The following is a 26,369-nucleotide window of genomic DNA, read 5'->3' on the forward strand; positions in this document are numbered from 1 at the left end:
CTACAACTACAGATACCCCTGATATCCCCAAGTTTGATACTACTGTTATTTAGTTTTGGAGCACTCACTATGAGTGCCACTGTCTTTTGTCTTTGGCACTTATTGACTTAGGTGATGCTTCAACAGGTTTCCTTTAACAGCAATCTGTTGGTAGGTTGACTGGAAGATGTTGGTTGAAAAGGTGCATTTCTAATAGTGCCTCTTGCATTGCTTCTTATTTGTCAATGCACTTTGTTTTTTTCTCTCTTTCACTGGTATTCATTCTGACTGCCTTTGCAATGCATTTTAAGTTTTACAATGCTCTAATTTATCTAATCAGTGTATGCTTTATTTTTGAAGTTCTACTTTGCAAACTTCTAACAAGTACATTTGTATATCTTTCAGCTTGTGACTGTGATGCCAGAGGCATTCAGACTCCGCAGTGCCATCGTACTACTGGTTTATGCATTTGTAATGAGGGAGTTGAAGGACCCCGTTGTGACAAGTGTGCACGAGGATACTCTGGTACATTCCCAGACTGTACACCATGCCACCAGTGTTTTGCACTTTGGGATACCCTTATTCAAGAAATGAGTAACCGGACACAGAAATTTCTCCAAAGAGCAAATGACCTGAAAGTAACTGGAGTCACTGGGCCTTATCAAGATACCATCAACACAGTCGAAGAAAAACTGAAGGAAATCAAAAGCATTCTTGCACACAATCCTGCTGCACAGCCTCTTGAAAACATAGAAAACCTTTTTGAAGAAGCAGAGTGAGTATTTTGTAAAAATGTTATATCCTTTGATGCAGAGTTTTTGTGTAATTTAGTACTTGCACATCATGAGAAAATAGGAATTGTGTGTTCCAAAATGAGGGATTGTCCCTTTGCAAAGATTACTGGGAAGTTTACCTGTTGAGCTTAGAATTTTTCAACCTCACCATGGGGTTGTCTTTTTTAGAACACATGTAAGGTTTTAAAATCATTGCAAAAGTGCTCCCTTTGAGCTTTGCAATGCACTATGAGAACACTTTAGACACTGCATTGCTGCCTGCATTTAGAAGGGGAGTATTTTTAAATTTGGGGCTCATTTTATGTATTGTTTATTTCAATATAAATAATCTCCCCAATCCAGCATTCACACTATGGCTCTTTTTAAATGTAGGCTTGGCTTAACCTATGCTACTGCTCATATCCATTCCAAATTCTGTGCTCTGTTGGCTCGAAATTCCCTGGTTTGATTTGATGGTGTGCCTCCCTTCCATGTATGTTTTTTCTGGACTAGCACCATGTTCTTCCTCTATTGACCTTGACAATCAGCTAAAAGACTGCTGGTTCGCCAAATATTTTCTTAAATTTTACTAGGCATATTCCGCTGCTAATAGGGATTCACACAAAGCAAAGTGAGGGTGAGGGAACCTCTCACCCACCTAGCAAGAACAAGTTTAAGGGACTGAGGTCCAGAGCTGCCTCAGTGCAGGCAGCCATGTCCACCCAGACAAAAACAGCTAACAGGAGAGCTATCGTCTTGTGCACCCATGCACACAGAGTCATGAGTACACAACATTCACACTACACATACAAGAGGACAGGTATGGTACACAGTTAATGAGACTTGACTAACCTTTGCAAAAGAGAGCTCATACTGATTCTCCCAATACGGCTAAACATAAAAAAGATCTGTGTCTTAGACCTGGTCATCCTTCCGCTGCCAACGCCAGTCCCCTCCTAGCCTGGAATATGGAGACAGTAGCCACTGAGTTTAGAGGTTCAGATTGGAGAGGGGATGGTGGGCTTCTGTCAGTAGAGCTGTGCTATACTGATGAACAGCATTATTATAAGAATTCAGGGGTCTCGCAGTTTGTCGAGCTTGCCAAAGGGAAAACAGACCAGATAAGAAAACAATTCACAGGCAACAGGTTACAAGCTGTGTTGAACACTTGTATCAACAGCATTACCCACACAGGACACTGTCCCATATCCAATCAATGTTATATCCATTTTAGCATTATTTATATGACTAACTCATGATCCATTACAACAATCATATTCACATTTGTTGTGACAAAATGGTTGACCACGCTACGTTGGATATGATTTTTTTAATATGATTACCTGATTTAATTTAGTTCTGGAAGTGTTTATTTTTAAACGTTTTCCTCTGATGCTCCTTGACATAGCCAGTCAGTATGACTCGCTGTGACATTGATTGTAAGTTCATAATGCCCCCAAATGTGACCTCCTTTTCAAATTATTTTATTTTCCTAATTTGCCTGGGGGAGGGGGCAGGATGGTCACATGGATCCAAATGTGTAAAGGAACAGAGTCTTTGCTGGTTTACCCCCACTTTTTTGCCACCATTTTGATTACTAGGTACTGATGTAATGGCAATGAAATGCCCAGAGCCCTGCTAAACAGGACTCCGTGCATTTGCTTTAACCCTTAAAATGGTGCATGTTTGATTGGCTTTTCCCGAATTGGCATAGCCTAACTTACTTGTAAGTCCCTAGTATATGGAACCAGGGGTACTCTAAGCCTGTAAGAGTGTGCCCTCGGGACTGCAGCATTTGTTGTGCCATCCTGAATGGGACATGGCATAGCATGGCTTCCAATCTGTCACTGCAGACTAGAAGGGCAGTTTAAAACTGCAAACTTGACTTTGCCATTTAAGGTAATGGCAAAGGCAAACCTCCCTTTTTAGGTCTCGCCTAGGCAGCGCGCATGCGCTGCTCTAGGAGGGCCTTTAGCCATCGGTCTTCACTTTTCAAGCACTGCACTCATGCTTGTAGCGGCATCCACCTTGCGGGAGTGAGCAGCGGCGCAGCCACGTTAATTGCAACTTCTGGGTAAGGCATAATGTGCGGTATCGAACTCTAATTAAATAACTAACAGATTTTAGCATTCTTGGAGACCGAATTTGGTATCTGAGCTATCACTTAGACTATGAAAGTCTAACAAAATAAAACGCGTTATTATTAAAGGGTGACTTACAAGCTCAAGCAGTAAATGATATCAATACATTGAATTTTACAAAGGGTTTACACTGTGAACAAGCAGATTACGTAAACTCTAAAGGATGCTTCTATTTCAGCTACTTTATTGGCTATGAAACAAAGAAAGAATCCTACGAGTTGGTAGCAAATACCAGTCTGCCAATCATTTGCTTCCTCTCCAATGCATAATTCACAACTTTAACTGTGCTTTTCCTGTACTGTGTGTCCCTTGCGTTGGCTCTGCCCCTTCTGGAATGAATGCGCTATTTCTGTATTAAAGCCTCTTCTGCTGGTCGATTTGTTCCAGGCACTCACTAGCTTTCCGTGAAAGCACGTACTCGTCCTCCTGAGGCCACGCCCCCTAGGGTGAGGTTTATTCACATATTATGGTCTCCAGTTCCAGGAATACACATCAGGTGTAAAAGCACGAGTTCAGCGACTCTGCCTGCTAATCCTCCTCTCCACCAGCACAAACATCAGTGGATGTGTAAGCATCTCTTTGGGAAACCTATCACATGTGAGCAAATAATCATTATTGTCTTCGCCAGAGCTTTGTTCTCAGGGGAGGCTATTTGCAAGCTTCCCCGCTTCCCCCTCTCCTCAACGTCCGCCCAGCACCCAGCCCTGAGACAGCCTGCCATTTATACTAACCCTTGTAGAGTAAAACTGTTATTTCCCCAATAACTCCCCTCTTTCTTGTCCTCTCCCCACCACCTCCTGCCAGGACACAACAGTGCACCTTGGGAGCAACCTATTTTCAACTCCGCCCCTCCATGTCGTTTGCTTGCTGAGCAGCGACTTAGCTCACAATCAGTCGAGAAATCCAACCCCACATTGATCAATCTTCCCTCACCCACCACACACACACGGACACAGCCCTCCGGCTTCTTGTGGGCCTGATATCTCTCTAACCGCACGTGTCCTGTAGACCTGGAGTTGCAAGATATGCATTTTTAATTTATGGTTTGGGAAGAACCACACCAAGGGTCATACGATAGCATCTAGATACATAAAACTCTGCCATTGGGATATTCCCAGTATAAAACATCAACACAGTTGTATCAATCATGAGGTTGCTTCAAGGTAGGATTGATGGAGAGAGCCATCCAACTTACATTGATTTCTCTGATCATTTTAGGCAGTGGACAGAAGGACAAATACACACAAACAAGCCCACCCTTGGTTGACTCTATACTGTAAACAAAGGGTGGTGTTATATCAGTAGATAAAATGCAGCCTACCATGGCAATTTTTGTCAGTTTGAGATTTTGAAAGGTACTGCTCCCACTCAAAGTACATTCTATGCAGGAAAATTTGCCAGATGAAAGTATATGACCTTGCCCTGTGTTCTCAAGGTACTTGCATTTAAGAAAGTTTGCCATTGCCAAATTCATCCTGGGCCTATTAGATGGTAAAGATGCATGCTTGCTGATACTGCTGTACAAATCAGCAAAACTTGACACCACAGTACACTGCCAGACACACTGTTTACCAGAGAGGGTATGGTATGCACAGTCCTTTATTGTTTGTGGATCTCAAATTGTAAAATTAGACCAGTTCTGATCTCAGCACTGCTGAGTCAAAAGCACCTCCGGGGTCGATCCGCCCCCCCACCCCCCCCCCCCCAACCTTCTGCTCAGTATGTAAATACAACCCCTAGAGGTTGAATACTAAATATGAAAGGAATATAGATAAGTGTGGCAGGGTATACTCAGACGTGAGTTCCTTGCTCACTTTGCCACTGGATTCAAGCAAGCCGGGCTGAAGAAGGCTGGAATGCCAGAAACCGGTCCTCGGAAGCTTGTTTCCGGTCCAGGGAAGACATGGCTTGGCAGTTCGGGCTGCACTGTTCCCATGAGGCACAGGGTCAGACTGATTTGCATATAGCCATGTCTGAACTGGGGTGGCAGAGTGGGCTAAAGAACGGTGATGGATTAAACCCAGATCTCTTGACTGGGTGTGAGTGTCTGATTGATTCAGAAGCTCCGTCTATCACCAACCCCTTTTTTACCCCACTTTATGAGATCGGTCTGAGGGGGACGGTGCTCAGCTGGTTCAGATCTTTTTTAGCTGGCCGTCGACAAATGGTCTGGGCCTCTCCTAACTCGGCCGTGATGCCGCCTCTGGGAGTCGGAGTTCCGCAGGGCTCTGTGTTGAGCCCGACTCTTTTTAATATCTTTATGACCCCTTTGGCGGCATTGGTGGAGTCTTTCGGGGCCCAGATCGTATCCTATGCCGATGACACCCAGCTCCTCTTTTCATGTAAGAAAGGAGGAGATTTTGATGGAGAGAGTATCCGGGAATGCCTTGGGGCTGTTTTTAAATGGTTCCAGCTGAACAGCCTCAAGTGCAACTCAGATAAGTCTGAGGTACTCTTCTTCGGCTGCTCATCGGATCCGGACTGGCAGGCATGGTGGCCTAGTAATATGTTCCCCCCCGTCTTGTTCGTCCCAGCTGGCTAAGAACCTGGGGGTCAAGATGGACAAGGGTCTGACGTTGAGATCTCAGATCCTTGGTTTAACGGGAACATGTTTTGGTCTCCTCAAGATGCTCCGGAAGTTTCTGCCTCTTCTCTCAGAGGAGCATAGGAAGATGACAGTGCAGGCCTTGATCGGCTCAAGATTGGATTATTCCAACGTCCTCTATCTGGGCCTGCCAGAATATCTATTGCAGCGGCTGCAAGTTGTTCAGAACGCGGCCGCGAGGGCCATCTATGTTCTAAATAGGCGAGCCAGCGCTGCCGGCCTGTTGCAGTCGCTCCATTGGCTGCCTATCCGGAAGCGGATTGCCTTTAAGGCTTTGACCTTGGCCTATAAAGCTCTTCATGCTGTGGGAGCAAAGTATCTCCAAAGGAGACTCGCCTTTTACCACCCGGCTCGATCTCTAAGATCTGAATTTTTGTTTCTTGCGGCGGTCCAGCGAGTAAAAAGAGCCCGCATTGGAGGCCGCTTCTTTGGGTTGCTGGCGCCACAGCTGTGGAACACTTTGCCGTTGACATTACGCAGTGGGAGCAAAGCTCCTGGTGTTAAGCTCAGGGCAAGGGGGATGCGATTTATCACACAAGGTGCACCCACAGTGGCGGCTGGGCGCAGGGTGCTGTTTTAGCACCGGGTGCCCTGTTGTTTCCAATAGGGATTCCCCGGTTGCAAGAAAGACTGCAGGCTCAGGGCGTCTATTTTTCTTACTGGCTGCATTCTCCGGTCACGGTTGGGAGGATCCTCCAGAAAGGGGCTGCAGGCTTTGTTTGGAGACTTGAGGCAGGTCAGGAGTCACCAGATCCCAGGTCAGGATCGCTGGGAGACCTCCTTGTGGTGTTGGGACACTCGAACTTGGGCCGTGGTCATCGGGTGCAGAGTGGTGGAGACTTGCAGATTTGGCCGGAACCAGAGTCTGCGGGTGAGCAAATCTGCTGCTTACGGGAGACAAAGTCTGGCTTGGGAAGGCAGAGCAGGTCCTCTGGGTTCTTGGGGGCTGCTTGATGCAGGACACACCGGGATTTTGCTGTAGTCTGTGGAGGTCGGGACAGGCCTGTAGGGCTGGGACCAAGTCAGTCGGTGTCCTCCTCTTCTACCTCAGCACGGCTCTTCGGTCCTTCTTCTAATTTCTTCTTGTAAAGGGGAGGCAAGGTTCAGGGTTGACCCTAAATGCTAAATTTAGAGGCGGTAGGGACCAATGGGTCCCTTTCTTGGGGTGGGTAAACCCCCTATTATGCCAGCCTCACTCTAGGAGGCTGGGTCCCCCCATCTGCAAGGTGGTGGGGACTGAAGTTGTGCTTCACCTCGCCTCCCCCACCTGACGGGTGGGGTTTAGAAAAGGTGGGCACACCTCTCCTCCTAACTTGGTTTTCCCACCGATTCTCACATCCAAAGTGGGGGCAGAACCGGTGGGAGCCTGTTGCTGGGAGCAGCAAATGGCTGTGGTAGCTCACAAAGGCGGCAAGCCTTAGAAGCCTCCTCTTCATGGACCTACCCATCCTGGGGGTGGAGGCCGGGCACCTCTTCCTAGGATGTGCTGTGTTTCAGGACCCCGAGAGCGGCAGACTCTCGACCCAGGGGTCCAAAACATGTCTAGTGGTTGGAGCTGGTGATCAGCCACTCTGCCGGACACTAGAGTTAGTTCGTTTTTCATGGGGTATCTCTAAGAGAGATACCCCAAAAGAGTAGAGAGGTGTGGCTCACTGGTGTAGAGAGGTGTGGCTCACTGGTTAGAGGCGGCAGACCCGGAGGCTGAGAACGGCCCGGGACCAGGGTTCGATTCCCGACGCGGCAGGGTCGAGGACCAGGGTCAGCGGACTGATAATTCTCGCCTCGGTGCCCACTTTGGGCAGTGATCACACTCGGTAACTCTGGGCATTAAGCTTGCCTCATCTCTACAACGGCCCCCCACAGACGCCGGGGATGCCTGGCTTCACCTTGGAGATACCCAGCATGGGACCATCTCACAGGGAAAGCCAGGACGGGTTCCCCAGCGGTCATTCGCGCCAGGATACTCCGGTAGTAATTGAGCGCGCTACAAAACACCTTAAAAAAAAAAAAAGATGCACTCTGAGTGCATTTGGCATTAAATCCCACACTGGCATCAGTTTGGGCTTAGTGTGCTGAGAAGTTTGATATCAAACTTCCCAGATTTCAGTAAAGCCATTATGGTGCTGTGGAGTTTGTAAGGACAAAACTCCCAGATCATATACTCTTTTATGGCTTTACTGAACTTACAATGTCTAAGAATGGACGTAGACACTGTAGGGGTACAGAGCTCATGCTCCTGTACCCTCACCAGTGGTACAGTGCACTCAGCTAGAGGGGTGGCTTTCCTATGCCATAGGCAGTGGATTCTAGGCATGGCACACAGGGATTTGTGCCATGTGGACTCTTCACTTTGCTCTGCATCAGAACACACAGCCTGCAATGGCAGTGTGTGTATTTGTTGAGGTACAGGGCCTCTAAGGGTGGAGTCCTTGGAAGTCTCTCTGGTCACAGTGCCCTTTTACAGGGGACTTGTAGGCCAGAGAGTTGCCAATTGGGTTTGCAACAGTACAGTTTTAGGGAAAGTACATAGGCCCTGGGCACCTGGTTTGCAGGAACACAGGGCACACTTAGTCAAAGAGCATCAACATCAGGAAAAAGTGGGGCGCAACCATGCAAAAAGGTGCACTTTCCTACAAAATGCACTGCTCAATAGATACAGCCACCAACAATAGGAGAAGATAGAGGAGTTTATTCAGCACCTCCTCAAGCAGTACAAGAAAAGCAAAGACTGTGTATTTAAGAGGGCAAAACCATCACCAATAAATGTGCGATGTCCACATTAAATGCGAAGGATATAGCAAGTAGACAGCTTTGCTCAGGTACCACCTAAAATGTGATGCATGACTAGGGGTGTCTGGTTCAATCCAGAATTACAGACCGCATTGGTCAATATGCCTTTCAATGGCAAGACCATCTTCAGAACTGAAATTGAGAATAACTGCAAAGAATAAAAAAAGATAATTTGACTGCAAAATTAGAGGTGCTCTGCAGTCCAGAGGACTAATCGGAGGAGTTTTCACTCCAAGAAGAATGCAGAGAAGAGGGGGAATCGCAGCCTGTTACCCTGCATGGCGTTCATACCACAAGGCCCAAAGCGCACCAGGGCAATGGCTATACCTAGCATCAGCCCTTATGAGGATGAGCCAGTGGAGCGTGGACATAGTACCAAAGGTTGATCATCAATGATTCCCCCACACAACCCAATAAATAGTTTCATTCCAGATCCAACCACTAGATAGTGGAATAATGCATAGCATGTGAATCATTAATATTTTTCTATCTGAAAACGACTCCTAGAGGTAAGTCATCGTTTAGTTTTGGTGCATGAATAGACAAGTGGAAATGTGTAAAAGGTCTGAAGGAACATATTGTTGGTTCTCAAAACGTCTGTTTTTCTGTTTCGCAAGTTTGTGTTTGTAAATAACTGCGGGTATCATGGACCCTTTTGCATCTATCATAAAACTGCAATTATTGCTCTGTTGTGTTTTTAACACTTCACTTAGTTATTAATTGTGCACCTGCTTTGTTGCTTTAGAAAAAAGTACAATTGGTGTTGATTTTGGTTGCAGTTAAAAGGCACACTCTTGATAATCTGTATTAACATCCGAATGCTATTGGGAAATTTATAACTTGTTTTAAAAATTACAGAATATTAAATAACATGAGCATTTCTATTGTGGTATTAGGAAGCTGAAAACAGATGTGTTGGAGAAGATAGTTTATGTAGAAAAAGAACTGTCTGCGTTGCAAACCAATGAGACAGAAGTAAAGCTGAGCGATCTGCAGAAGGATGCCCAGAGTTTGGAGAGAGTGGTTAAAGAACTTGCAGATCAACTGGAGTACATTAAAATCTCAGATTTTCATGGTGAGTGGTCAAGGTTCTAATGGCGAGTAGCTGGTGAAAAATGAACACATTAAACATGTTTTCTAGCAATGTTAAGACACACAGGATGCAAACTTTCACTGTGGGTTGTACATGGACCACTGCCCTGCAACCTCTTCTTGAATTCAATGAAGATCATTAGAAGCCAACAGATTTAAGATGTACTTTGGCTCAGCATTGAGGGTGTACAGGAGACCCCCTGCAATTTCTCACCCACATGAATAAATGCAATACACCCTGGGAGATCTGGGAGATTGTTGATCTGCTGTGTTTCCGTCCTGCACTATTTGGTAGGACTCTTCACGCTGTGCTGGATTGTCTTTATTGTTGCGTTCCTGCCCGCTGCTGGAATCCTCCTTGCCATCATTTTGCTAACACGCGGTCTTCAAACTTCCTATTATTTCATCACTAGCCCCTGGTCTGAGTCTGCAGTCTCTCACCGGGCAAAATGTCCAAACACCTGCAAACGCTGCAGCTTTTCCTTTGACTTTTTTCCACTGCAGGGGCCTCGGGCTCCATTGCTCTGCTGAGCTCCCAGAACACCTTCTTAGTCAATAAGTACCCAGCTGGGCAGATTTGTGGGAAGGAGCACACTTCAGAGTACATTGGATTCCACTTTGGCTGTGAAGGTGTGCATAGTTATTATATATTTCTACTCTTGGGGACAGGGATTAAAACGGTGTGTACTGAATACCATAGTGGATCCATATTTATGAGTGTATGTATGTGTTTTTGATATTATTCTAGTTCTGTCATGCAATTCCCATTCCCAATGATTCCATTCCTAGCCTTCAGTGAAGCACTCACAAATACCACCTGGGGGACCCTGCACAAACTCACTCTTGGTCAATTCTTCTCCTGCCTTATTGGGCTAGTCATGCCAGGAGGCTGTTGAGTGGAAATTCATATTTACCTTCCTGCTTTCCCAGCTGTGCCTAAAACAGGAGTCGCGTCTTGAAACTGAAAATGTGCGGATCTGACTGAGTAGGGAGTGCTGATATTCTGCCAACCGGGCATCTCAATTGCCACAAGGAACTCCGTATGGGGGACTTGACCATTTAGCTTGGGGTACACAGGAGTTCCCATGACAGATATTTCTGCCCTTGAGTAATTTTCTTTACTCAAACTTTTCCGTGGAAGGAAGCACGGTCACCTGCTGTCTAAAACCCATGCATTTCGTTGTGGACCTCTGAACCGGTCAACCTTGTCATTTCTAGAGCTAGTTTCTAATAAAATAGATGTGATATTGCAATTATTAAAAACCCGTCTTAAAACCTATGTAAAATGTATTCCTGTGCTAAAGTATCTTATGTTATTTTAGAGCGCTCAGCCAAATTCCCTGGATTTGCTCTAGTTATTACATGGTATATCATCTACAAATATTCATGGAAGGTCATTCATAATTGTTTTAACTTTAAATGTGTTTGCTTCAAGATTACTGTACTGGTTGTTTTTAAAAATATCGCAAACCCATGCGCATAGTTGGTTTCACCTGTCAATGCCTTTAATTGGTTCTCCATACAATCGCTACACATGCACATTCAATTTATGCTTTTTTGACTTTTTCTAAGTATTTAGAGAATCTTAAATGTGTGACATGCATTGACGGATGGTAATTTGCATGAGCAGGTGGAGTGGGTGGGCCACACACACACACACACACACACACACACACACACACACACACACACACACACACACACACACACACGTCTACATGAACACTCACTCACACCCACATATCCAATTGTAAGCACTCACACATTCACTCACCATTTAAAGCACATACACCGACCCATTTGCAGCAAGGCCATGTAAGTACACATACCTTCCTACATACACTGGCGTACCTAGCCTAAAAAAAAAACTTACCGGGCTGTGGCGGTGATATCGGGTAGTGGTTCCTGGATGATTCGTAAAGGGACTGCCACCTCCTCTCATTTGCTGACTTTGTCCTGGGCCTTCCAATGAGAGGATGACCTTCCCCTACTGGTCACAGAGTAGGATGTAGTCAGTAAGATTTGCTGACCCCACCCCACCCTGTAACAAGGAATTACCCAGGTCTGAGTCTATAGGTAACGTGCTCCCTACTCATGAGTGGTAAGGACCTTGCAATGCTTTGCCAGGCTACGGTGACCTGGGCTGTCAAGTCTTCAGACGAGCAATAGTTAACTCAGGCTGCCAGACGCATGCTTATTTAGCTATGTATAATGCTTGGCTGCCTGACCCGAATAGGAAGAGCTTGTCAGGTTGACCTTTGGCTCAGCCTGACAGATGCTTTTCATGTTTGAAAAGGTGGAGGAGTGGGGCCCCTGGGCCCTTAATGACTGGCCCTGCCACTGCACATATCTTTTTGGGAGTAAACTGTAAACAACATGAAGATTTGTCTGTAATGTGCACACCAAGGGAAGCAATGCCTAAATAATACTTTTTGTTTTGTAGGAGCTGTTGATAGTATCAATAACTACTACAAGATGTCTCAGGAGGCGGAAGAAAAAGTCAATGCATCTACTGTGAACCCGGGAAGTTTTGTGGAGCAGTCTGCTGCCAAGCGACAGGAAGTGGAAGACATTATAAGTGAAAAACATGTGAGCTTCGGAGAACAGCAAGAAGAGCAATCCCGGCTCCTGGACGAGCTTGGCGGCAAGCTTCAAAGCCTGGACCTTTCTGCACTATCTGAAAAAGTATGATATTTTAATGCCCAGTATACTCAATGTGAAAAAATATGCCTGTGCTTGCAAATGTACACAAATGTTGACCAAGATAACTGATATTTCATTTCATTCTAATCAAATCAACAAATTAATGCTTTTAATCTTAACATTTCTGAATTCCTTAGTGCCCCCAACTAAATAACCAGCATATTCTTAATGGTTGTTTTACCTCAACAGAATCTTTCTTTTATGAAATTTCTTGAAATATCACGTACCCCCAGACTTTTGTTACCTACCCTTCTTTTCATAAGAGTGTCAGTGAGTACCAGGCATGTGCAGTGTATGGTGATTCGAATTTGTAGGTAACACACTCCTTTTTCGTAACTGCTGGTGTACCCTTTTGTCAATTTGATTGTATGCATCAGGGTATCACCTTCCTATCCTAGGCGTAAATTCAAAAAATGTGTTCTGCTCCCTGACTCGGGGGAAGCGCACCCTGGCTGCACTACTCTGAAACCCTGAAGATGGGATTTATTCCAATTGTTCAGATAATTAATCTGCAAGTCTTATATGTCCAGAGTAAGTTCTCTACATTTAATTAATTTGAGCAATGTAATTTAAAACATGCCAAATGTATCCATTTGTCTTTACATATAGGTACTTGACTTTCAAACATCCTGATGCGTTTTGGGCATGGCCCTTCTTCGACAGTCTTATTTTCAATTATTTTGGTTACAGTTATTTAAATGATGAATTACATTTGGAGAACTTACTCTGGATTTATAAGGCTTGCAGATTAATTATTTGAACAATTGGAATACAGCCCATTTTCAGGAATTCAGAGTTGTGCATCCAGGTGGTGCTTCCCCTGAGTCGGGGAGCGCAACTTATTTTTCAGATTATGTGGTGTCCAAAGGCCCTACCCTCTGGAATCAGCAACACAGATGCGTAGATCTAGTACCACTACGCCCCTTTTTTTCGTGCTCAACATTACACGGGATGCATTAGGATAACATTTTTAATCCGTGCTGAAGTTAAAAAGTGGCAAATCCTTTTTTTATTTTTCAGCAAAATCAATAAGAATAGTCAGTGTTATCCACCCAAGATGAGAAAACTCGAAGGATTTTTTCCATTCAAGGCAAAAGATTAGGGCAGTGGATTGGTATAGTAACATTAAAGCCAGCCTGCTGCCATTGTTACCATAAGCTTACACAGCTCTGAGGAGGGCAATGCGTTGGTGTGGGCAGGAGCCGGCTTTGTGCCAAGGCCCTGGAAAGAAGCAGCACAAAGCCTGTAATACACTAGTCCCCTTTCTGACTCCATATCCTTGAGTCTTTTTGTTTTAAACTGTTATACGTAACTGAAATCTGGATTTTTTTAAAATAGTTTTTGAAGTGATTGTGACGTTTTTATTCTCTGTGGACTGTGTATCTATTGTATACTGATTAACCTGTGACTGAGTGAATAACACTGATTGGGTTGTGGTCTTGTTGAAATTGTGTAGAAAGCACACACAATAATAGCCTAGAAGTAAAATCCAGCAATCTACATGATACAATATTAACATCTAAGAAAAGGCAAGGAGGCTCTGGCTTCAATTTGAAGTCGAAGAAGTTCAAGTTTCTAAGATGAGAGACCTTGCAAAAAGAAATTGATGATGCCACTGTGTGAGATGTTCTTCAGGCGAAGTCCCCATGTAAGGAAGTCTAATTTAAGTTACCAGACCAGTTGCTTCAGTTTCTTTACTTCTTATGCTGGTTGTGATAAGAAGCCCCACCAGGAATCAGTGTGTATCTTGCCTGCACTCAGGTCTTATTTATTTATTTTTGTTTAATAAGTTTTATATAGCGCTGGCTAGACCCGGAGGTATTAGAGCGCTTTACATATGGAACAGCTTGTTGCAAGTTACAAACTAAATTATTACATTTGTTACACAAAGTTACATTAAAGACGAGAGTGGGACACACACAAGTCAATTCCCCAAATAAAACTCCTGAGAGCGGATTCTACAGAGTGGAGCCAGAGGGGGGACGCCTCCAAAAGCGCTGAAGGAGAGCGGAGTGCTGGAGGAGGTCGAACCCAACGGTCCATCCGAATGCACAGGTTCTGTGTCGCGTGGGAAGTAGTGCCGTAGATCAGCATGCCAAGGTCCGGGAAAATCTGCCTGGGTGTTGGGGCAGCGGTCCCTGTGAAAGGGAGGCAGCAATGCAGTCCAGGAGGGCACGTCTCCCAGAAGCAAAGAACAGCCGCAGTGTCGGGATACTCGCCGCCTCTGCACCCCCGTACCTGGAAAAAGACTCACGAGTCCTGGACATCCCACAGGAGGCAAAGCTGGAGGGCAGGCAGAATGGGAAGCAGCTGCAGTCGATCCCGGAAGGCATCGGGAGGGGTGAGCTCATCCCAGTTCTTCCGCAGCCATCCAGAGAAGCGCCACCAGGCATCAGGACCGCCGAAGGATAGATCTGTCGAACAGTTGACCATCACCAAATCGTCAGGAGGCAGGGGGAGGAAAGGTGTGGCAACGGAGAGGCACAGAGAAATATGCCAGAAGCCCGGCTGGGTAGTTGACGGCCATGGCAGTGTGCTGGGGCCAATCTCCCCTGCAGCTGAATCGACAGCTATAACGGCCATGTTGCTCTGGCTCTGCCGATCAGAGAAGTTCTCCTGATTTCATCTGAAGTTAACGAATCCAAGAAGAGGAGATTAGAGAAACAATGGCTGCAATTGGAGATTGACCCTAGTGAGTAAAAGGGTCCAGAAGGGGGTGGAAGTTTCAGGATGTAAGCCAAAAAGGCAATCCCTGGCCGGGAGCTCCTGGCTGGAGCTCCTTACCTGCCGGCCATCTTGGGTCAATATCTTCTGTGCCTGGAACAGCCAAGACTGGAACCAAGGAAGAAGGAACATCAGACACTCCATACACCAGTTCAGTCTTGCAGGGAGTGGTGCTAGTCATGTTGCTATAATAGCAACGTCACAAAATAAAATGATGGACGGAGTGTTGAAACTTTTCAAACACTCACCTCCAGTCAAGGATACCTTAATACCCAGAGCAGCCTACCAGGCTTACATCAAAGCACACTAGTCCCCTTAGGGACAATATGGAGAGTGTGATGATTCCTGCTCATGCCTCTACTAGAAAGGAGAAGGAAAAGGGAATTGCTGCACGAGAACCAAACACCACAGGTGTCTGTTTCTTACAGGTTCAATAAACCCAACCTAAACTCTGTTATAGATGGATGTTTAATATTAACTGGCCTAGGTTGGCCAGCATCTTGCCCGGTGGTTTGGGTGTATCTGAGATGTACTCCTGCATCGCGTGTTTCTAAATAATACACCATTTATGTACAAATGTGTCCATCTATTTTAGCTTATTTTAAATTGTATTTTCTGTCATGTAAGCTCATACAAACGAGGACATTCAGTGTTGGTACTTAAATAAAGAAAACCCTGAATAGGCTTTGCTTTTCATATTCCTATTTGGGATCATGAATTATAAGTTTTACAAGTGTGGCGATGGCACTTTAGCGTGCATATTGGAAAATAACGTCACCAGCCAGCCTCCTCCCTGCTTTCCTTAACTGATACTTTGGGGTTGTCTGGAGATTTTTTCACTGCAGATATTACATTTCAGACATCGAAATATGCGTTCGTAGAAGTCCCTTCTGTTAATATTTTATTACCAGGCTCAGAAAGGTAGAGGTTGTTCAGGGGCTAAAGTGGAGAATTTTCCAGTTGTTACTGGATATTAAGCCTAGTCCTTGTAACTTTCTTAACTGGGAGGAACACAGTCTATGCACACTTTTGTAACTCATTTTCTTGAAATAGTCAAAGTAGTCGGTTTACATTACAGACTGTGCAAACATTTTGACTTGAAGTGCAATCTAAGCATCGACTGCCATCTATTAACCTTTTTGTTTCTGCTAATGTCTTATTGTGTTTGAGTGACATGCATCCCTTTCTCTTGTAGACTTGTGGAAATCTACCTGGAGTTTTGTGCGCTGATTCAAAATGCGGTGGCCTGACCTGCAAAACAGATGATGGCGAGAGAAAATGTGGCGGGCCCGGTTGCGATGGCTTGGTCACAGTGGCAGGCAATGCATGGATGACCGCTAAGGACTTTGATAGAGAGATTCTGGGAGCTCTGGCTGAAGTGGAGCAACTTTCTAACATGGTAAATCGTGGTTTTATTATGACAGTATACATTTTTACTGTGGGCCTTATGACGTTTTTAAACAATGACAGAAATATTCATTATAGTTAGGGCTCCCGGTTTTGTTATTTCTTTTTCTGCCGTTCCCGTCTGAATTTATCCATATCTATTTTTTGCTAATTTCTTCAGTATTTATCCATATTTATTTTGGGTTTTGTGGAAAATGTAATCTAAAATAAGAATATTTCCACATTTATTTAACCAATAAATATGCACTCATGCTTGAAGGTCTGCCAGGTTTCACGGCTGTGAGCACCCACACAAGATAAATCAGTGCACTTATATGAAAAAATGCAAATTTCACTATCAACCTTGTGCATATCTACTGCTTTTAAAGATTCATTACTAAAAATCCTTTCATTTTTAACCCGCTTATCTATCAATCCACACATCTATTGGCCTGGCAGTTATGGCAGACAGTATTTAGAATTACTCAAAAAGCAACCCAATTTCCGTTTTTATCCACATTTAAAAATAAACACTGACAAGAAAATGAATGTTTTCTGTCTGTATTTATCTGTAAAAATCAGTAAAAACGGAAGACAGGGAGACTTAATTATAGGTAAGCTTTCTGAATGTCTTTATAGCCCAGAGTATTTAGTTCCCATAAGATTAGTTAGAGAGTGAAAATATAATGTCTACCTCAGAACTAATCAAAATGCAGATTGAGTGGCATTTCAAAATGCAATTTAACTTCATGGTAAAGAGCCGTGGTCAGAAAGAACTTTGTGGGTGGGGGGGTTCCAGTCTCTCCCTCTTCCCCACTTCCACCTTCCCGGAAGTGGACAGGGTTCCCAGCTGGTCTTAGGGTTGACTCCTCGTGCCTCCGTAAAACTGCCCAGAATTAGACCAGTTAGAAAATGTTTTTTATTGCAAACATTGCAAGGCTCGTCTCCACACAGCAAAGTAAAATTCAGGGTACTACCTCGGCAGTGGAAACAGTAGGCAGAATTACGTGGACAGAGCCGGCCTCCATGTAAATGATTGCATCTGGTGGTGTGATCTACCGGTTGGTTATGCTGGTGTTGGAGTACAACCCACGTTACCAGTAAGGGCAGTACCACCTAAGTTTCCAATTCCTTTCACCCCATCCTCTTTGGTTGTGACACTGTACACCTGAAAGTGGGTGAATAAAACTGATTATATTCCTCTACTGGAGCACCAACCACCCTGTCCTGGCATGCCCAGACATAGCCAGTAGAATAGTGAAAGGAAGAGCTGAAAGCCATAGTCCAATTAAGTGTTGGTTTTCAGAACTCGTATTTGGTGCTGATTAAACAAAACAAAAAAAATGTTCAACATGGCAGGAGCAGGCAAACGTGGGAACGTTTCCTAAAATATATTTTGGATAGTCAATACAAAATGTGTTTTGAAGCATTTAGATGAATTATCATACATGAACCAGAATTATGCTCCAGCAAATGGAGATGTGTTTTCTTGTAAATTGCTGTTCAAGGTCTTCCGTGAAACTGTTAGCCATTCCTTACTTTTAACCTAAAATATACACGTGAAAGGACTCGCTGAAAGCATCAAACATGAAAGAAGGTTGCATGGCAGTTATGGAAATAATGCAGAACAAATACATCTGAATATTTTAAGAAATAAACTACGCTCAACCGTACATAAAAAGGGTAGTCCAAATCACCTCCGAGTTCCACGACCTTAGAAAGGCACTTGGCCAGCGGCCTCATGGTCACAAACTACTTGGTACTTGCAGTATTCTTATAATGCACTGTTATGGTACTTTGTCCCATATGCAAATGGCTAATCAATAAATATGTATAAATAATTTACACTGCTGTTATGTAGTTACAAGAAAGGCATACATAGTCAAAAACACCCATACTTACTGTACTGCTGTGTGAAAGGGAATGCACCTGTGTATCCTAGGAACTCAAGCTGCCCCTCGCCAATAAAACCCAAATAGGGTACATTTAATCTGGGGTACTTTTCTTCTCCAGTCATTGAAGCCTTCTGGGACGGAATCAAGATAGAATTGCATATGGTTGTTCCCTGTTTGTAATGACTGAAGCATTGTAGAATCGAATGCCCCAGAGTAGTTATCAATGATTCATACTTATGCATGCACTTCCATCCATCACTTTTGTGCTGCTATAACCTTATGGTTGACGACATACATCCACTAGGTTGCGGAGTCGAAAGTCAGGGCAGATGAAGCCAAGCGAAGTGCAGAAGAGATTCTATTAAAAACAAATGCAACAAAGGGCAAAGTGGACCGAAGCAACGAAGACCTGCGGAATCTGATCAAGCAAATCCGGGACTTTCTAATGCGTAAGTGTTCTTTTACCCAACTTAATATTACGCATAGATTATACACAGTATATGAAACGCAACTGGCTTTCTCTGGATATGTCCATATCATACTTGTGTGGTGAAATGGATTCTACTGTAAACCGTATCTTAATATGAGCTCTGCTGGGTAACGGGCGGAAGCAGCCAACGCCAGTTAGTGCCATTATGGTCCTCTGATAACATTTTGCATCCGAATATTTCCTGACTTGCTGTCTGTGTTTGCAAGTTAATATCCAGTAAGCTTCTGTTAGGTGTAAGGGGTGCCATTGAGAAGACAAGAATAGTCACACACATTGTGTATTGATTCTTGAAACTGTTTGTTTTAATTTGTAAACCAGAATTGTATACTATGTGTTGTAATGTTCTTGGAGAGCAATAGCACAATACCTTGATTTCCACATACAGAAGTAATACATTTCCCTTTTTTTGCTTCCCATTTTGTATTTAGTTTCAAAAATGGGTTAACAAAAGGCTCCACGATTCTCCAAGTGGTTCTTCAAAATGCTGCTTTGTTTTTTAAAATAAAGCAATGCTTGCTCCCTAATTTGCGTGTCTGACAACTGTTACCAGAGGGGAAACCCTGTTGGAAAAACAAAGAGGAGGACTTGATTTAATTTTAATGCCTTTTTTGTACTTCGAATGTACGAGAATGTTCTGAGTTGGAAGAACAGCTGCAACATATGGGGAATGGAGCCAAAATACTGACGCGTTTAAACTTTAAAGGAGTTGGCAGAAACCGGAACGTTCCAAAGTCGTTTGATCTGACATATGGCAGGCCTATGTGTGCAATGCTGAGATCTCTATGATCTGAGAAACTCAAAGCATGAGTCGGCCAGAGTCTGAAACAAAAGGAAACCCCCTTAATCGTTTCAGTTGTGAATATTGTTTGGTCTCTTTCCCCGCTCCCTCCGTGCTGGTCTGTGGTGGTCTCTTGTTTTGCATTGACGTCCATAGTTTGGCAGCTCCAAACTTGAATGGCTGTGTTTAGTTGTTTGTTTGCCTGCACTACTTTAGCAGTTTACTCATTCCTTTCTATTAGCTAATTTCCTCATGTTGCTCCTAAACACCCCCTCATCTACTCTCTATGGTAGCCATTAGTTTGAAGATAATTTCTTTTTACCATAAAACTATTTTGTGTTGAAATGTTGCTCCAACATGTCCTACCGCTTTTTTCACTGTAGTGAGAAATGAAGAAGCCCAAACAATCCGGCCCAATTAGTATTGAACTTGGAAGCAGCCATGATTCTTTACTGTATGTATCGAATATTGTTTTGTGGCAACAATTTTGACTTGCTTGGAAGGTTTGCTGGCCTTAAAGAAACTCCCACGCTATTAACTGTGCTGGTCCGTCTGTTATGACAAAATTCATCTCCAGCTAACTGCTCTCAGTTGTTCGTGTCTTCGAAACGGAACAGACAAGCCTGGTGCTATCTTCCTAACCTAGAATGCACCAAGAAACCTGGTCTTATTCGAAATAGTGCATATTTGAGCCACGTCTCGGGATTGATTTCCTTTCTTGTTTTGTTAAGTCATTAAATTACCTTTTTAAACCCTCTGTTGCGTCCCTTGGGTGCTGCAGTGTGTGGAGGGGGTTTCTGTATGGCATGCATTTTTTGGGGATACTGGAAATCTCCTCCTCGAGCACATTAAAATTAACCAGCGCTGAAGAGCGATTGATTGGAAACCTTAACAAGTGCTTACAAGGTGCAGCATGGGCTTTCCCCCTATCAATTTCAAGGTACATTTGAAGTGGTTTAAAAAAGCTGGGGGAGTAAAATGTGCTGACTTGTTTAAGTTGCAGTGTTGTTCTCCTTAAGCTTAACCCTTAATTGTTTGGGTGCAGGTACATACTGCAATAGCCTGGCCATGTATAGACTTGCACAAAATTCTCACTAAATTATTTTTGTCGCATGACTGTAGTTCTTTGCGAATACCTTCTCTCTAGAAGTTGGGTCAAATGTCATAGCCTTGTTGATGGTAATTTAAATTCAACCACAATGTGACTTTGACCTGAATCCTACAATAATCCGTGACTTAGTACCATATTAATTTATCCCTGTCTGCCTTTTATGTTCTTTCAATGATTCAAGAAGCTCTGAGTATTTTAAATGTGAACTGATCCTTTGGGTAATCTTCTTCGAAGTCCATGCCGTGTTGACAGGTCCAGTTAAACCACTTTTAAATAGATTTGTGCTTCCAATTTTTCCTATGATCGAGGTGATTTTGAATGGGTGGCACCCCTGTCATTGAGTTAATTTTGAAAACCTAAACCAGAAAAAACATGCTGTTCTTGCCATAGTGTACACCAAACAAAATTATTTAGCTCCTAAGCCATTTTTGAACACTTTAATGGTGAATGGAAAAATGTCGGCTCAATGTAGCGAGTTGTTTGATACCTTGGATTATCCACTTTGATTGCATTATTCCTGAGAAAGCACAGCTGAGTGGTCAGTGTGCAACTCTGTACTCGCCATTTGGGCAGCCAAGACTTTCCTCAGTAAAAATGACAGTTTCATGTTTTTGTGGTCAAAGCATGTAAAATGCATATTCTGCCATGCAATATGCCTGCCTTTATGGCCCGATGGGCCTGCCATAGCGGTCACTTATTCATAGTGCAGGAAGTGACTTGAGGTTTGAACGGCGAAGTCTGGCTAGCAGTGTAAAAACTGCTCTTCCAGTCTGCAAAGGCAGAAGGAAAGTAGCTTTACTCATGTCTCCCCAAGGATGGCACAACCAGTGATTCAATTCCTGTAGTGATCCTTTTAACTTGCATGCCGTGGGCACCATATGCTGGATTTACAGATAAGTTAAGGTTGGCCAATTAGGTGTGACCAAATTAGACATACACATTTTGAGGTCATGGCGCTGGCAGTAAGGTCTGTTTGGCAGGCCTCGCTGTACTCTCAGAATAAAAAAAGCAGCAGCAAATCTTGGAGGGTGACCATACAAAAAGAGGTGTTTCCTTATATGGGCTGTGAGTTCCAGAGTCTTCTCTCTATCCTGGGCAGTATATGCGTCCTTTACAGATATTTTCCGCCTGTCTGCATCAAAGGCCATATGATATATTCCCAAGTAAGGCAGACAAAGGTTGACCCATACTGAAGGCACATACCAGTGAAATGTTACACACTGAAGGACTGAGGGTGGTCACAACTTGTACTGACTTCAAAGTAAATAGACCCATATCAAAAAGGGTATTTATCTTGCAGAGAGAGCTTTTTTTTACCTCACACTGTCTTAAGTATCCTGTGTTTTTTCTGACTCTGAAGCAAATGGTCCTGGTTTTACTCAACGTGACCATCATAATCTCCCACTTACAATGTTTTAAAATTACTATCAGCAACCAGTTTTAGGTTATTTACGCTTTATAATCAAACTTCTTTTTGGTCTCCTACATACATAGCAGCCAATGGTTATGAAAAAACTTTTAACAGAAAAATTACACGTAAGTGCGGGTTTGTAGGAAAGTGTCTCCTTTTGACATGGTCACTGCCACTTTTTTGGTCTACTACTGATGCTTTTCGATTGAAAGTGCACAGGGTCCCTGCTAGCCAGGCCCCAGTGCAAGTACTCTTTTTCTAAAACAAACAACATGTTCAATTGTTAAACTAATTGGCAAGGACTTTAGCAGCCCTGTAAGTCCCTAGTAAATAGTACCCCTGCTATCTAGAGCATGGTACTAAAGAGGGCTCCTAATGGCTGCAGCATGTATTATGCCACCCTAAAGGACCCACATACAAATTGCATGTAGACCGCCATTGCAGGCTACCTAATATGGTGCAAACCATTTTGAAAACACGAAATGGGCACACTTCCTTTGTGCCATGCACACTGCATATACTATATATGCAAGTCATCCCTACAGCGGGCCTTATACCCCTAAGGCAGGATGCATTATATTATATGTGAGGGCGAATATGCATGAGCAGATACGCCCTAGTGATGTCTGGTTCCATTGCCTCAACGTTGCAATTGTTCAAGAAGCCATCTTAAGTATGTGTACTAGGCACTGATCATTTTAAGTTACCCAGCTACAGAATGGCTTCACTGAAAATAATGTTTGGTATCAAACACCTTATCTTGACACATCCATACTGATGCAAGTACTGTATTTGTCCTGACATGCACCCAGAGGGCACCTTAGAGGTGCCTCCTGAATCCTACTAGTCTGAGTGTGCTGGTTGACTGATGTAGCCAAGGCTGCCGCCACCAAGCTTCTGACACCCTGCAGGTGAGAGCCTGCACTTTCAGACGAAGCAATGCCAGCTCCGAAGGAAGGTGTTCACACCTCCTTCAGCAGGATGCCTAGTGATTTAGCATATCAAGGCTAGAGGCCTGTCTTCTCCCAGACCTGGGAGATGCCACCCGTGGCCCTGAGGCCAACTTGGCACCAGAACAGGTGGAAAATTAGCTAGTCGGAAGGCGTGATCACCCTCCGGCTAGTCACACCCCTAAGTTGGGCTACCTGAAGTGAAAAATGAAAGCATGATTCCACTATCTTGTCTTTAGTGGAACTAGGAACTCTAAGTCAGGTTTTGCCCACTCTCCCCTAGAAGTTGTCATTATAGGGAGTGTGGACACCCCAGGGGTAGGTAGTCCATTGGTTACTACCTTACACTCCCCTCAACACCCCTAAATTCAGTATTTAGGTGGTCCCCTGTTACCAGTAACTCCGAATGGACTACTGGGAACCAGGAAAGGAAGAAGAACAGACATAGTGAGAACAGAGCACCTGTAACAAAAAGTCTTGTCAAACCCTCTGGGCTGCTTGCCTCTCAATAATCGCAGAGACGTACTTCTCCAATAGCCGCACATCCTCCTCAAACCCTTGGAGGATTGACCAGCACCTCAACAACCAGCAAATATCGAAATATATAATAATAAGGGGGGGCTTCGGAGGCACAGATCTTACAATTATCACGACGTATGGACCAAATACAGATGACCCACTCTTCTATGAAGGTATATGGGCTAAACTACTCGAGGTACAACCAAAGGCAATGATATGGGGGGGGGGGGGGGGGGGGGGGGGGGGGGGGGGAGAGAGGGGAGAGAGACTTTAACACATATATGGACCCACTGTTAGAAAGGGCCTCCGGAGCTGATAGGCACGGGAGGCGTGCAGCCAGGGCTATCTTGGATGGAATGAATGACTGGGCCATGGAGGATGTGTGGCGAAGGAGAAACCCGGGGAGGAGAGAGGGCACTTGTACTTCACTCACTTACAATGCATGGTCGAGATTAGACTATTGGCTGACCACACAAGAGGTGAGCATGTGGACTACAACAGTGGAACACCTACCTAAGACGCTATCAGACCATTCCCCTGTCCAACTTGTGCTGGAAGTGCCCACTCATACTCCAAGTCAATTCACGTGGAGACTCAGGGCAGAAGTACTGAAGGACCAGGTGTTCAGGAGGAATTGAGACACACTATTGAGGATTTTCTCCAGCGAAATGTTGGAACAGTGGAAAGCTATAGGACAATATGGGAAGCGTTCAAACTAACTAGAAGGGGAGACTGCATAAGTAAACACGCTGGAATCCTCATGGACATTAGACAACAGCTAAATATGGTGGAATGGGACATCCAGTCCCTAGAAACTGATTATACGGACACCCTGCAGAAATCCATCCTAGCAGACATACGAAGTAAAGTAAACACGTACCATGAGTATGCTGACACAGAAATAAAATACCTGTCTAAAAAATACAGAGCTAGGGCTTATGGGGAGGGAGGCCGCCCAGGTAGGGCGCTGATGCAAAAGATTAAACCAATGCAGTGTGCCTCTCTAATAACGCACATTGCGAACGCTCAAGATGCGCAGTTACATGATACCCCTTCCATTATGGAAGAATTCCGCTCATATTACTCAACATTGTATACCTTGAAAGTAAAACTCCCACAATCAGACATTCATGAATACCTAGATGACGTGGGATTAGCCTGGCTGTCCGACATGCACAGGGAGTTTCTGGGACATCACATTACTGAAGACGAGTTTAGGGAGGCGATAAACTTGCTACCTACCAACAAAGCCCCGGGGCTAGATGGACTACCTGGGGAATTTTATAAAGAATATAAAGACCTGTTGATTCTGTAACTGGCACAGATGTTCGGAGAGGCTTATGAAGAGGGAGCCCTCCCGCCGACGCTACGAGAGGCGCTACTGATAGCGCTTCCAAAACCCGGCAAAGACCCCAAACACTGCGATTCGTATCACCCCCTATCCCTCATTAATATAGATGTAAAAATACTAGCAAAAATAATAGCAAATAGAATGCAACCACTATTAAAGCTCCTCGTGCTCCCGGATCAGGCAGGTTTTATACCCACGAGATCTACAACTAACCCTGGGCGAAGAACTACGCTCCGTTCGCGGAGTTTGCGGAGTTTCGGCAACTCCGCGCTCCGCGGAGAACGCGAAGTTGTCGAATACTCCGCAAACTGCTGCGTAGCGTAGTTCTCGCGTGCTCAATAGCATTTTCGCATGCGCAAGGATGCTTGTCGGTAAGATCGAGTTGCCGAACACGCAGAAACTGCAATCTGGCACAGAATAACTCGAGAACACGTTAGTAGTGACCGGAAATAAGGGGACGCGAGCGGGCGGGACACACCTCATGGGTAACTTCGCGCGCTACACATCCCGAGCATGCAGGCAATCAATCAGGATATTTGTATAGCGCGCTACTCACCCAGAGGGTCTCGAGGCGCTTGGGGGAGGGGGGTCCACTACTGCTCGAACAGCCATGTCTTGAGTTGCTTACTCAAGCAGAGGTGGTCTTGGGTCAGGCAGAGGTGGATGGGGAGGGAGTTCCAAGTCTTGGCTGCCAGGTAGGAGAAGGATCTTCCTCCCATGGTGGATCTTCGGATGCGTGGCACGGCGGCGAGGGCGTGGCTGGTCGATCGTAGCTGGCGGGTGGGAGTGTAGAAGGTCAGGCGGTTGTTGAGGTACCTGGGGCCCAGGTCGTTGAGGGCCTTGTGTGCGTGGTTGAGGAGTTGGAACGTGATTCTCTTGCTGACGGGGAGCCAGTGAAGGTCTCTCAGGTGTCCGGAGATGTGGCTGTGTCGGGGGATGTCCAAGATGAGTCGTGCGGAGGCGTTCTGGATGCGTTGGAGTCTTTTCTGGAGTTTGGCTGTGGTTCCGGTATAGAGGGTGTTTCGAAGTCCAGTAGGCTGGTAACGAGTGCCTGTGTGACCATCTTCCTTGGTTTCGGTGGGGAGCCATCGGAAGATCTTTCGGAGCTTGCGTAGGATGTTGAAGCATGATGATGAGATGGCGTTGACTTGTCTGGTCATCGAGAGGGAGGAGACCAGGATGAAGCCCAGGTTGCGTGCGTGGTCCGTTGGTTTCGGTGCGCTGCCCAGGGCAGGGGGCCACCAGGAGTCGTCCCAGGCGGAGGGTGATGATCCAAGGATGAGGACTTCCGTTCCGTCTTGTCTGAGTTCAGTTTCAGGCGGCTGTTCCTCATCCACTCGGTTACGTCTTTCATCCCTTCGTGTAGGTTGGTTCTGGCGGTGGCTGTGTCATTGGTGAGGGAGAGGATCAGCTGGGTGTCGTCGGCGTAGGAGATGATGTTGAGGTTGTGTTGGCGTACGATGGCTGCGAGTGGGCTCATGTAGACGTTGAAGAGGGTGGGGCTGAGTGATGATCCTTGTGGTACGCCGCAGATGACTTCGGTGGCCTTGGATCTGTATGGGGGAGACGGACTCTCTGGGTTCTTCCGGTGAGGAACGAGATGATGCACTCCAGTGCCTTCTCTTGTATTCCGATGTTGCTGAGGCGCTGCACTAGGGTGCGGTGGCAGAC

The 26,369-nt window shown here is 45.0% G+C and overlaps 1 protein-coding gene across 1 annotated transcript in view; it reads left to right on the forward strand.

Moving 5' to 3' along the window:
* The window catches only part of LOC147666006 (laminin subunit beta-1-like), a gene marked incomplete at its 5' end in the record, with an annotated part of 280,699 nt that overhangs the window by 194,953 nt on the left and 59,377 nt on the right, over window positions 1-26,369 (forward strand). The window contains 5 exons of the mRNA XM_086949328.1: window positions 385-754; window positions 9,185-9,363; window positions 11,824-12,065; window positions 16,003-16,206; window positions 18,393-18,537. Of these exons, the coding sequence (XP_086805454.1) occupies window positions 385-754; window positions 9,185-9,363; window positions 11,824-12,065; window positions 16,003-16,206; window positions 18,393-18,537 (1,140 nt within the window). The remainder of the gene's footprint in view (window positions 1-384; window positions 755-9,184; window positions 9,364-11,823; window positions 12,066-16,002; window positions 16,207-18,392; window positions 18,538-26,369) is intronic.

The sequence above is a fragment of the Lissotriton vulgaris genome, unplaced genomic scaffold (assembly GCF_964263255.1).
Source record: "Lissotriton vulgaris unplaced genomic scaffold, aLisVul1.2 SCAFFOLD_1018, whole genome shotgun sequence".
Classification (NCBI taxonomy): Eukaryota; Metazoa; Chordata; class Amphibia; order Caudata; family Salamandridae; genus Lissotriton; species Lissotriton vulgaris.